This window comes from Mesoplodon mirus (genome assembly GCF_964341445.2).
Source record: "Mesoplodon mirus genome assembly, chromosome: X".
Classification (NCBI taxonomy): domain Eukaryota; kingdom Metazoa; phylum Chordata; class Mammalia; order Artiodactyla; family Ziphiidae; genus Mesoplodon; species Mesoplodon mirus.
The window spans coordinates 2,098,566-2,111,572 of NC_138981.1; the positions used below are offsets into that span (position 1 = coordinate 2,098,566).

Genomic DNA, 13,007 nt, shown 5'->3' on the forward strand with positions numbered 1-13,007 from the left:
GTCAACTTATCTATTTGTCTGCCATCCGTGTATCTATCCATCCATCCACCCACCCACCCACCCACCCATCTATCCAAATATCTATATCAATCTATTTATCTCACTATCTATTTCTATATCACCTGCCTATTCATCCTGTCTTCCTTTCTTCCTTCCATCCATCCATCCATGCATTCTTTCTATCTATCTATCTATCTATCTATCTATCTATCTATCTATCTATCTATCTATCCTGGCAGTGGTCTGTAATCAGGACTATTTCACTCCCTGGGACATTTTCTGTCAACGTCTAAAGACATTTTTTGTCATCACACCAGGGAGGGAGTGCTCCTGGCATTGAGTGGGTAGACACCAGGGGTGCTGTTAAACCTCCTTTACTGCACAGAAAAGCCGCCACCACAAAGAATTTCCTGTCCCCAAGGTCAGCGGTGCCCAGGTGAGGCCGCCTGTCCTGGATCCCAGCAACTCTAAGATGCCAGCGATTTCTATACGCACAAAGGGCGGGGAGCAGACCCCGGGTCATGGTCTAGGGGCAGGACACGAGCCTTCCTCCCCGGGATATCTTGACTGTGTCACAATCCTTCTACACTGAGTTTGTCAGCTCTTGTAAAATTATCTCTACGCTGGCTGAACTGGCCTTCAGGATGGCTTTATCGCAGAACAGAATGCATTCTCTGATGTGTGTGTAACGAACGTCCTGGCCGACTTTCAACAACACAACCACAGTAGCACCTCAAATACCGGACGCTAATAACACTGTGGGCGAACTTGCCAAATCGTTCAAGTGGAAGTTGAAACTTGAGTCTTTGTTCGGCGTGATACCCGGAAGCACTGGTATTCCCTGTGGCTTCATGTGAATGCAAGTAAGGCTCACTGAACACTTCTGGATAGTATGAAAGGCAGATGTTGGGAGAAGCAACTCATTTCCAAGAGAAACTGCACCGCTGGGGGGATTCGATACCTGCTTCCCTCACGGTCTCTTCCCACTAAATCCGGTGCTCCATCCAGTGGCCCCGGGCACCCTACTCCTCCCGTTTGCGGGGCTGGTCAGATACAGCGCTCTCCCCCTGTTACGTGTGGGGCACCTCTGGAGTCTGCTGACCCTGGATCAATTTAATCCCAGTTTTCAAACACCGCCGGGTCCCTCAAGTGATAATGCACAGAAAACTTCCAAAGGCTACAAGTACTTTATAATAAGACCCCCGTGCACTGAAAGACCTGCACTTAGCAAGTCACTAAGTAGTAGTGTCCACCCCAAAATCTATATGCTGAAGTCCTAACCCCCAGGACCTCAGCATGTGGCTGGATTTAGAGACGGGGTCTTTAAAAAGGGGATGAAGGTGAAATGAGGTCACTAGGGTGGGTCCCGATCCCGTAGGACTGGGGTCCTGTAGGAAGATGAGGCCAGGACACAGACACGCAGAGGACAGCCTTGTGGACTAAAGGACCAGGAAAAATTCCTGCCTGTTGGCCATAGCACAGTTGGACCTGACATATAAAAAGACCACATTGAGGTGTGCCTGCACCCAGTGAGCTGTATGGCAACAGGAATATCAAGGTGGCAAAGAGACTGCCAGATTATAGAGCTACCACAGTGTAGAGAGATCACACTCTTTAAAAGAGAAAACCCGATTTAGATAATCTGGGGTCAAATTCCATCCCACTGAAACTAGGGCTTACAGCCTTTGTGATGGAAACAATTTAGGTACTTATCCAAAAGCAAGGAACATCGGAATACAGAATCCGTGTCCCTCTGGATCCAGCAGTCTACCCTACCTGGTGAGGAAACCGCCTGATTAGCTGTCCAGGAGTAAAGGACGCAGAGTTATCTGACTACAGCTCTGTTTATCATGGTCCTCCTTTTCCCTATTCCCTTTTAACTTCCCAAAGCTCAAGGATTCTATCCTGGGGACTCCTCTGACGTAGTTAGAAAGCATCTCCAGAGCCCATCACCTAGGCTGGTCCCCACTCCAGGAGACGACGGGGTGTGTGTTACTTTGCTGGGGCTGCCGTAACCAAAGACCACAAACTGGGTGGCTTAAACAACAGAAATGCATCCTCTCATAGTTCTGGAGGCCAGAAGTCCAAGATCGGGGTGTTGGTGGGCGTGGTTCCTTCTAGAATCTCCAGGGAAGGATCCATCCTAGCTTCTTCTATAGCTTCTGGTGGTTGCCAGCAATCCCGGGGGTTCCTCGGCTTGTGGCCACATCACCCCCAATCTCCACCTCTGTCTTCACGTGGCCTTCTCCTCTCTGTGTCTTTGTGTGTCTTCTCCGCTTGTTACGAGGACACCCATCACATCGGATGGAGAACCCAGCTTACTCCTATAGGACCTCGACCTACATCTTGATTACACCTACAAAGAAGACCCAACTTCCAAATAAGGTCCCATTCACAGGTACTGGGGGTCAGGACATCAGGACATCAACATATCTTTTGCGGTGGCACACACAATTCAACCCACAACAAGGTGGAGCTCCCAGAATGGAAGCCATCCCCCAAGATTCCCTACGGCATCACCCTAATGTTTCCAGGGGGATGTGCCTGATCCCAGAAAATATGCCTTGAGGTGACCTCAGCAACCCCGCTGGGTGGCATGCCCACCACCCACGCACAGCCCTGGAAAGCGCTCCTCCCACTGGCTTCTTCCCCCTTCTCCAAACTTGTGTCTTCTCAACACCAATGTCTCTGACTTTTCTTTGTCACCATCAATTCCACCTGCTTCTCTTCCATGTTCTCCTAATTTCATTGCAGACACATAACAGATCACGCCACTTGGTTTCCTGAGCAAACCGGAACCCAGCGGCCAGGTGCCCCGTCTTCCTGGGAAAACTCAGCCACAAAGCACCCTTGGGGACACACCCTGGGGTTCTGGCTTGAGACTTCCTGTATCTGGTAAAAGCCCAAGACCGTTCTCCGAAATCACGTGAGAATGACTTGGCAACAGATAAAGGCGTCCACATCTCCTTTATAACGTGTGTCCTGAAAACCCTAGCCCACTGAAGTCTTTACCCAGAATCACTCTTTCAGTTTCTAGAAGAGACACCAGAAGTAGAAGCTTTTCTTCTTTCCAGAAGGAGATCTACACGCGTGAGATTTTCTACCCATCTTCCCACCGCTTCCCAGCGAGGAGGAGACTCAGACCTGGACAGGGAGGGGTGGGGACTCTGCTGCATCGGCTACTTTTTTGTTTGTTTCGATTTTAATGACTCACCACCATGAGACTCTACTGACCCGTCCACACGGGCCCAACACGGCCACTGGGCTTCATAAAAGGAAAGTGAGACACGAAGTCAGCTCCTTCCCTCTGTCACCCACCCAACATGCCACCCGTCCCTGCTCCGAGTGACACGCTGTTTCGGGCCCTGGGGACGTTGCTCCGGTGGCTGTGAGTCGACAGGTGTTATCTCCCTGCACAGGGGGCACATGCAAGATGCTCCAAGAGCAGGGTGGAGGCGCCTGTCTTTGTGTACAGGCAGGTGTACCGCAGAAGAAAGGCAGGTGAGGGTGAGGTGGGAGAGGCAGGGGGTGGGGAGAGGCACCAGAGGGGGGCGGGTGGCCCTGGGGTGACAACATGGATGGCACCTCCCACCTTCTACTGCAGGTCACTTTCCTGGGGTGATGGAGGGAAGAACATCTGAAAAGAGCCAGAGCCAGAGGCAAAGCCAGAGCCAGGGGCAAAGCCAGAGCCCGGGATGAGCCGTTTCTAGGACACTGAGCCCCTGGGGTCATTCCCTACGGATTTGTCAGCAGAGTCGCAGATCATCGGAGGGCCGTGCGGGTGAAGGGATCACTACGGCTGTAGTTAAAGCAAAGAACGCCTTGAAAGAGGCAAGTCTGGGAGGCCAAGAACAGCTGGGCACTCGGGCCAGAGAGGGGGGCCCACGCCAGGCTGGGCGGGGAGGGGTCGGGGGCTGAAAGGGGCGTGAGGAAGGCGGCGGAACGGGTGGGAAGCAGTGGAAGGCCCCCGGGGATGGGGACGGAGAGCCCTCTGTGGACGCCCGCACCTCTGGCCCCTGAGTGGGGTATGGCCTTACCCTCCGCCAGCAAAGAGCGTGGCAGAAAGAGGGATCCGTTTGGTCCCTATTGGGCACCTTCAACTGGAAGGTTCTATGAGGCATCGACATGGGGACACTGAACGGTCAACTAGAAACCCAAGAAAGGATGTGAGTGAGCAGAGGTGAGCAGGTGACTGAGGTCCCAGGAAGACCGGCTGGACGGGGTGTCCAGGGAGCTGGGGGTGGCAGTAGGGGACAGAGCCTCTGGCGGGGCCCCAGGTGCCCCTGTGGACACGCAGCTCGTGCAGGGGGCGCGGCACCAGGCGGGCCACCCTGGGCAGGCACGTGTGGGAACGGCGCCTTTCTCCGCGCGACCGGGTGCTGAGATATCTCAGCGAAGTGTGACCCGCCGTGACTGCGCTCCATCCCACCTCCCGCGGGAAAATGCACCTGGGGCCCGGGAGGGTGGGGACCCAGAGAAGGGAGACTCACAGCTTGACCAGGAACGGGTGGCTGACTTCCTTCAGCACGGATTTCTCGTTGTGCACGTGCTGTTCCTGCTTCAGGCGGATGACGTCCGGGATGCTCATCACCTTCAGGGCGAAGAAGTGTGTGCCCTGCTTCTCGCGGACCAGCTGCACGCGGCCGAACGTCCCTGTACCTGCAGTGGGGACAGGCGGTGTCAGCAGCCACGGCCCCCGGGATGGGGGACCAGTACCCCGACCTCAAGAGAACCTGGAGGCTCGGACAACTCAGTACCGGGCGATACATCTGGTGCGAGGGCTGGGTGCCAGGCACCTGTCTGGAACAGTCAATTGAATTGATAGACACACAGGATCACTTGCCCCCGAATTGTTCTTTAATAGGGGCGACGGGCCATCCTTTCTGAAAATGAGTCATCCCAGAGGAAACACACACACAAACACGCACACAGGGAAAGGCAGAATGGAAAAGGATGCTAAATACGTTCCTTCAATGTGTGTTTTTCTTTAGGTCTTCTAAATCAAGACAAGACAGAGAAAATAAACTTACGGTTGCCAGGGGGGATAGCAGGGGGTGGGGAGAGATAAATTAGGAGTTTGGGATTAGCAGATACACACTACTATATACAAAACAGGTGAACAACAAGGACCTACTGTAGAGCACAGGGGACTCGACTCAACATCTTATAATAACCTCTAATAGGAAAGAATCTGAAAAAGAATAGATATGCATATATATAACCGAATCACTTTGCTGTGCACCTGAAGCTAACACAACATTGTGAATTAACTATACTTCAGTTTAAAAAATTGGATTAAAAAAAAATCAGAAGATAACTCTTTCCACAAAAAACTTGTGAGCATCCCTGCCAGGTTTCTATTTATCCCACGAAGCACTGTATGAGAGGCTAATAAACTCAAAACTGTAGTACACGTGTTGGTGATTGCCACTGTCCTGTTAAAACAAAACAAAACAAAACCAAAAAGGCTAAGCGTAACACAGCCGTCCTCACAAGCTTCTTCCTTGAACCCATTAATGCCAGCTAAACGCACTCAGTGTTTCTGTGAAAACTTGCCAAGGGTTCGCATCAAGTGATGCAGATACACGTAAAAGGAAATCAAACCCTCTCGTGTACCATGCTGTGACACGGTCAACCCAATGTCTCCTCCTCTTTGGCCTCCCTCCAGCCGGCAATCACTTAAGGCGCCTCTGAGATGAAAGCTCCAAAGGACTTTTATCTACGGCCAGAGAAAAGGTAAAGTTGGGCAGAAAAATGACATCTGTATGTGTGAGCCTCTGGAAGCTTATCCAAGACGGCTGTCCTTCCTGCCCCTATCGAAGAAATAACGCAGAGGACAGGCTCTTCCAGGGGAAGAAGGTGTGGAAAACGGCCAACGAATTGGGGCTCCCTGGCTGGAAAGATGGTAATCAGCGTGATGAGAAAGCAGGAAAAAACGAATTCAAGGATGGCTCGGAGAGGAAAAAGACCTTCAACACAACCATACAGCCACCTTCTCCTCTTTCATAGAGTCGGGAATGCCATTTACGGCACATGGTAAGATGGAGAGGAAAAGAAAGTTATACCTACGCCATAGGTTTGGGGGGAGGGCATTTTCTACATATTAACATTCTCAAGCTGCAAAATAAGTCAGTACATTTACTGGCTTAATGCAGCTGGGGTGAGGGACACTGATAAGTCACCTTGGCTTTTTCTTTTTTTTTTTTGCAGTACGCGGGCCTCTCACTGTTGTGGCCTCTCCTGTTGCGGAGCACAGGCTCCGGACGTGCAGGCTCAGCAGCCATGGCTCACGGGCCCAGCCACTCCGCAGCACGTGGGATCTTCCCGGACCGGGGCACGAACCCGTGTCCCCTGCATCGGCAGGAGGACTCTCAACCACTGCACCACCAGGGAAGCCCGTCACCTTGGCTTTTAAAGGAAGTTCCCAATCGTGAATATTTTATTATTGCGGAAGTAGACAGTGATGTACAAACGTGAAGGAAAGAAATTGTGCCAGAAGAAGCAAATGATGAGCCCCAATACATTTTTTAAAAGTACATCCTCATCAAAAGATAATTCAGAAGTAAATACAGAATTGTATCACAGTTAGGCGGTGTTGACAAAGTTCTGTGGAATCAGATCGACACAGAGAGGCAGGTAGGGAAAGGGCGCTGAGGAGAGTGAGTTGATACAGTCTAGGTGTTTTCATGAGAACGCTGGTGTTTCCGTTAGGTAAAGGGCGGATGAATGGGAACCGAGGACAGTGGCATGGCATCTAGTGCACGTTTTGCCTTTGATTTGTCCTATGCACCCAAAGGCAAAACAAGTTAACCCGTTTGGACCCATACGGTTTTCATGTCTCTGATAGAACAGGTAGATTACTATATAAACGTTATCAATTGTCTCGCCACACGCCAAAATTCTAATGATGAAAAGAAAGACGGCACAGCTATGACTCAACAGATTTCTTTTTTTTTTTTTACCTTTCTGCCTGCGACACCGTTCACGCTTGCTCTGAGCTGCGTGCGCTGTAAACACTGAGAACGCAAAGCAGAGTGTCTGCAGTGCAGACATGGGGGAAGTCCCTCAGCGCCACAGCCAGATTACAGGATGACACAGGGAAACCATCTTGTTGAAGGCAGATGAAACCAGCACGCTGTAAGTTTTAAGCTGACTGGCTTTAGTGCACTGAAGACAAAAACAACATTCAATGCTGCTGGTATGAAGCTGTCATTGCAGGAGAAAGAAAAAGGACACACATCTTTTCCTGCTCGGTGCTGGCAGGCTCGCCAACATACATCCCCAGCTCTCAACACCTCCCGTTAGAAAGTAGAGAAGCCCGCCTTTTAGCTTTGCTGCGGGTAAGGACCCACCTCTGCCCAATAAGAGACGAAATGGAATATTATTCCGCGTAAAAATGAAGGAAAGCCTCGTTGATTATCTATTTTATATACACTAGTATGTGTATGTTAATCCCAGGCTCCTGACGGAGCCCTCCCCGTCATGTTTCCCCTTTGGTAAACATAAGTTTGGTTTTCGAAATCTGTGAGTCTGTTTCTGTTTTGTAAGTAAGTTCATTGATATCATTTTTAATTAGATGCCACAGATGAGTAACAGCATGTGATCTTTGTCTAACTTACTTCACTTAGTGTGACGATCAACTATACTCCAATAAAATGAAACAACGAAGGAAATCCTGCCACTTGGGACATCACGGAGGAGCCCTGAGAGCATGATGCTAAGTGAAATAAGTCCAACAGAGAAACACACACTGTATGATCTCACATATATGAGGAATCTAAAAAAAGGCAAACTCACAGAAACAGAGTCGACGGTGGTCGCCAGAGGTGAGGGGAGAGCGATGGGGGGAATGGATGACGGGGGTTAAAAGGTCGAAGGTTACAATTACAAAATAAATAAGTCCTGGGGATGTCAAGTAGGGCATGGTGACTACGGCTGGTAACACTGTATTGTTTACTTGAAAGCCGCTAAGAGAGTAGATCTTAAAAGTTCTCATCACAGGGCTTCCCTGGTGGCACAGTGGTTGAGAGTCCGCCTGCCGATGCAGGGGACACGGGTTCGTGCCCCGGTCCGGGAAGATCCCACATGCTGCGGAGCGGCTGGGCCCGTGAGCCATGGCCGCTGAGCCTGCGCATCCGGAGCCTGTGCTCCTGTTAAAAAAGTTCTCATCACAAGAAAAAAATGTGTAACTATGTGAGGTGATGGATGTTAACTAGATAGACTGTGGTGATCACTTTGCAATATACACGAATATCCAATCATTGTGCTGCACACCCAGAACAAATACAGTGTTATACGTCAAACACATCTCAAAAAAACGGGGGAAAAAAAAAACTATTTCTCAACTACACTCCAATAAAAATTTAAAAAATAAATAAAGGGGTCACCTTGAACACAAGGTATCTCTTTACTGTGAAGTCACAACAGAGGGGAGAAAAGAAAAAGAACTGCAGAGTGAGGTGTGGGAAAGTGCAGAAAAAGCATTTCGCATGGTCAGAAGGGACTGACCGGCCCTCTTCCTCAGCCCCAAACCCACAAACTGTCCCGAGAGGAGGGAGGTCACACAGGGACCATGGGAAAGCCTTTGCCCTGCAGACTCCAGGTAAAAAACGCGACCGCCTTATTTTGTCTTTGAAAGCCCATAATGTAAATGAAGCAGATGGAAAATCAAAGAAACTAGGATTTAAGTCTGTGGGGGTCATTTTAAGTTTGCTGGACCTGAAAACACTTGGGGAAAATCCATACAGAATGAGCACGGGAAGAGTACGGTGGAATGCCAGGTAATTACAAAAGGAGAAAATGGAAACCACTCTGGGTTTTATTTCGGGGTATGGGGATCAGAGGGGTAATGACAGAAATGACAGGGAGGCCACTCCCTCTGATTTCACCCTTCTTCCCCCTCTGGTCTCCCCACCTTTTCCCGCAGCATGTTCTATAGAAAAAATCCACTAATGGACCAACACGCCAGAAAACCGACATCGCCCACCTGGACCCTACTCAACCTCTGTGCTGGGAGGGGACCCACGGTGGGCCTGGTCCTGTCTGGGTCACCTACACACAGTTTTTCTAATGCTCCTCCCACCAGTTGAGGGTTGAATTGTGTCCCCCAAGAGATAGATTCAATTTCTAACCCTGGAACCTGGGAACGGGACCTTATTTGGAAAAAGGTCTTTGCAGAGGTGATGAAGTGAAAGGTCTGAGATGAGGTCCTCCTGGAGGAGGGTGGCCCTACATCCAATGACAGGGTCCTTCTAAGAGACAGAAGAGGAGAGACACAGACACAGAGGAGAAGCCACGTGAAGACAGAGGCAGAGATGGGAGGGATGTGGCCGCAAGCCCAGGGACGTGTGGAACCCCAGAAGCTGGAAGAGAAGGGAAGGACCCTCCCCTGGAGCCTCTGGAGGGAGCGTGGCCCTGGGGCACCTTGACCTCCGGCATGTGGTCCCCAGGATTCAGAGAGGATGAATGCCTATGGTTTTAAGCTTCCCAGTGTGGCGGTAATCTGTTATGGCAGTTCCAGGGGTACAAATTCAACCACGCGATGCAAGGATTCTTCTAGCACCCTTCTTATTTAATCACCTAATACTATGTGTTCATGTTTTCGCATACAGAACCTAACAGGATTTTTACTTGTCTTCCTCCTGTTTGAGAACACGTTTGGAAATGAAAATTTACATTTTTCAAATACCCCAACAGGGATCTGCTCAAGTCTTTTGATACACTGATGTGGTTTGGGAAATCCGGGGAAATTTAAAGGCCAACACGGAGGACACTACACTCCATTGTCTTTGGCCAGATAGTTGATGAGGAGATAGTCAAGGAAAACAATCAGAATTCATAAAAAGAAAAGCCGCTCTGTTCTGGAAAAGTGATGAACTTTCCAAAAGCTTATCAAAAGCAGCATGCAAACCATGAGTCTGCTCCAAGAGAGAACAGGATGATAGCTAACAATAGCAACATTTTCTGGGCAAAGGAAACACTGCTGGGTTTCTGCTCCGGTGGGGTAAGCCCCTGGCCTGTCCTCACCAGGAGCACGCCCCCGGCAGAAAAGGGAATTTCTCTTGGAGACTCTGAAACAGGAAGTTTCACCAGAAAGAAAGCCAAATTCCACATTCCCTTTTATGAATTGCATTTGCATTTCATGTTTTAATTACTGGGAAGTGAGAAGATTCCTCCTCTTACAAAGGTTTTTGTAAAAGTGTATACGCATAATGTCTCCTGTGAAAAATGGACTTAATTAAGCTTACTGTTATGACATAGAAGTCTGGCTTCCCACTGACTATTTTTTTTTATCCTTCAGACTGCAGCAATCAAATGAAATATGCAATACCCCTCTATCTATTTCTAGATACCTCTGACAAAATTTAACCTTGAAGAAACACACTGCTTTTTTATTACTTTACATCATGGAGACCATCGGCAGTGACGTTACCTTACACACTTCCGTCTTGTGCTTTAAGGAAAAAAGACTCCCCAAGAAAGGACGTATCCACCCTTTGATGATGAAAGGGGGAGAAACAAACCCTTTGAGGACATGTTTAAGGAGAACATTTATTTCACAAATACAGGAAAAGACAACTTGAAATAACAGGATCATGATAACAACCCATGGAGCAGAATCAAGATAGAAATTCCACCAAGGTAGAAATTAGCAAAGACTGGTTAAACGTGCAAAGGGAGTCCTGTACGTAAAAACCGTATTTCCTGTGTTCTGTTGAAAATTAGGCAACTGAACCATTTTTTAACCTGACGAGAAATCACCTTTTCTTTTCTTCCTGTTTCAGAGATTCAGAAATAGTATTGGTTCCCTAAAAATGACTGAGTTCGTGCTTTGAAGGGTCTGCTCTAAATAAGATGAAGTCTGGGGGGGGAGGGATAAATTGCGAGATTGGGATTGACATATACACACTACTGTATATAAAACAGATAACTAATAAGGACCTACTGTAGAGCACAGGGAACTCTACTCAATACTCTGTAATGACCCATATTTTAGAAAAGAATTCTATTTTTCTATATTTTAGAAAAGAATTCTATTCTTTTAGAAAAGAATCTAAAAAAGATATATGTATTACTGAATCACTTTGCTGTACACCTGAAACTAACACAACGTTGTAAATCAACTATACTCCCATAAAAAGTTCAAACAATAAATCAATAAATAGGATGAAGTCCCGTCCACACAGCAAGGGAGGGGCAGTTATTTGATTATGCAAACAATTCTTAAACACACACACACACACATTTTCCATTCTGGGTCCACGCTGGGGATGAAACAATTCTGAACAGGAGGTGCCACGGCTGTGGGGATGGATTCGGGGGTCTGAGGTGTCAAGACCTGTCTTTCACATCTGTGGGCCTAATCCAGCAATGAAAAACATCAGCTTCATCCTTCTAGTCCATTCTTTACCCAAAGATCCCAGGGTGGCCTCCCGGGTGTTACCTTCTTACAAGAGATTAAAAGCACCTTCTGGACCCAGAATCCAAGCTCTGATTTCGTGCAGAAAGCCTTTCAGTTACCTCCACTGTTACCCAAAGAAGGCCCACTCGGGAGATCCTATAAAGCCAGTTCTTGGTTTTAACTCCGTCCTTTGTTTACGGATGTTATCACTGGGGGTCCCAGAGGAGGGCACGTGGGGACTCCCCTCTGTGGACTCTTCTACAACTTCTCCTGCGTCTCCAACTACTGACTTAATCGTCTTAAACTATGTTATAATAAAAAGTTCTTGTAAAAAATCGCGTCTGTCGTACACCCTAGAGGATCCAATGCCCCACGTGACCATCTTCAAGAAGCCCTGTGTCCGAAATCCATAGATTCCAGATTCGACCAGAGACACTTTGCTAAAGGCATCGGTAGAGACGGACCGATTGTACCAGCTCACCTGCCTTCTTTTTCTTAACCTGACTGTATCCCCCCAACCCCTGTCAAAAACAGGAAGGAACGGATACACAGATACATGGACAGATAGAAAGAATGGAGAGATGGATGAAGGATAGACAGACGACAGACAGATATGGGCTTTGTAAGCCTGTTTCCCAAAGAGGAGATAAAACCTCATCACAATCCATCTGACAATTACCTGTAATCTCCATCCTCATTTAGTAACAGCTGATGCAACTTTAGGACAGTCCAAACCACTCCGTCAAACCTTAAAGCACAGAGAGCTGGGAAGAGGATTAAATACACCCGTCACCTGGTTTCTGACGTCAAGAAACCTCACTCCCGAAGACTCCCGGGATCCGGATGCCAACCAATTTCAACTCACTTCCCACAGCCGTCTGATGGAAAGAAACCATTTTTTGTTTAATATTTATTTTACTTATTTTATTTTTGGCTGCGTCGGGTCTTAGTTGCGGCATGCGGTGGGCGGCGTGCAGGCCTCTCTCTAGTTGCGGCGCGAGGGCTCAGTAGTTGTGGCACGCGGGTTTAGTTGCTACGCGGCATGGGGGATCTTAGTTCCCCAACCAGGATCGAACCCACGTCCCCTGCACTGGAAGGCGGATTCTTAACCACTGGACCACCAGGGAAGTCCAGAGAAAACTATTTTTTTTAATGGAACTATAGGTAATTTACAGTGTTGTGTTAGTTTCAGTTTACAGCAAGTGATTCAGTTCTTTACATATATATATATATTCTTTTTCAGATTCTTTTCCATTATAGGTCATTACAAGATATTGAGTACAGTTCCCTGTGCTCTACAGTAAGTCCTTGCTGTTTATCTATTTTATATATAGCAGTGTGTACCTGTTAATCCCAAGCTCCTAATTTATCTCTCCCTCCCAAGACCCACTATCCCCTTTGGTAACCAGAAGTTTGTTAGAGGTAAAGCTTTTTCAGGGGAGCATCTCATGATCACAAAGACACCAACTGCAAGAGTTCTTAGTACGTATCCACCCCATCCCGAAACAGTCTGCACCCACCCCTTATATATTGCGCATAATCATACCCAAATGATAACGACAATTTTTCAATACCTGTTTCTACTGGTAGGAAGGGAGCTGAGCTA

General features: G+C 48.2%; 1 protein-coding gene across 2 annotated transcripts in view; it reads right to left on the reverse strand.

Annotated features, from left to right (window-relative positions):
* Window positions 1-13,007, reverse strand: part of PRKX (protein kinase cAMP-dependent X-linked catalytic subunit) — a gene marked incomplete at its 5' end in the record, with an annotated part of 82,047 nt that overhangs the window by 45,331 nt on the left and 23,709 nt on the right. For both annotated transcript variants that reach the window (XM_082610652.1, XM_082610653.1), the window contains one exon: window positions 4,491-4,659. In XM_082610652.1, coding sequence (XP_082466778.1) covers window positions 4,491-4,659 — 169 coding nt within the window. The remainder of the gene's footprint in view (window positions 1-4,490; window positions 4,660-13,007) is intronic.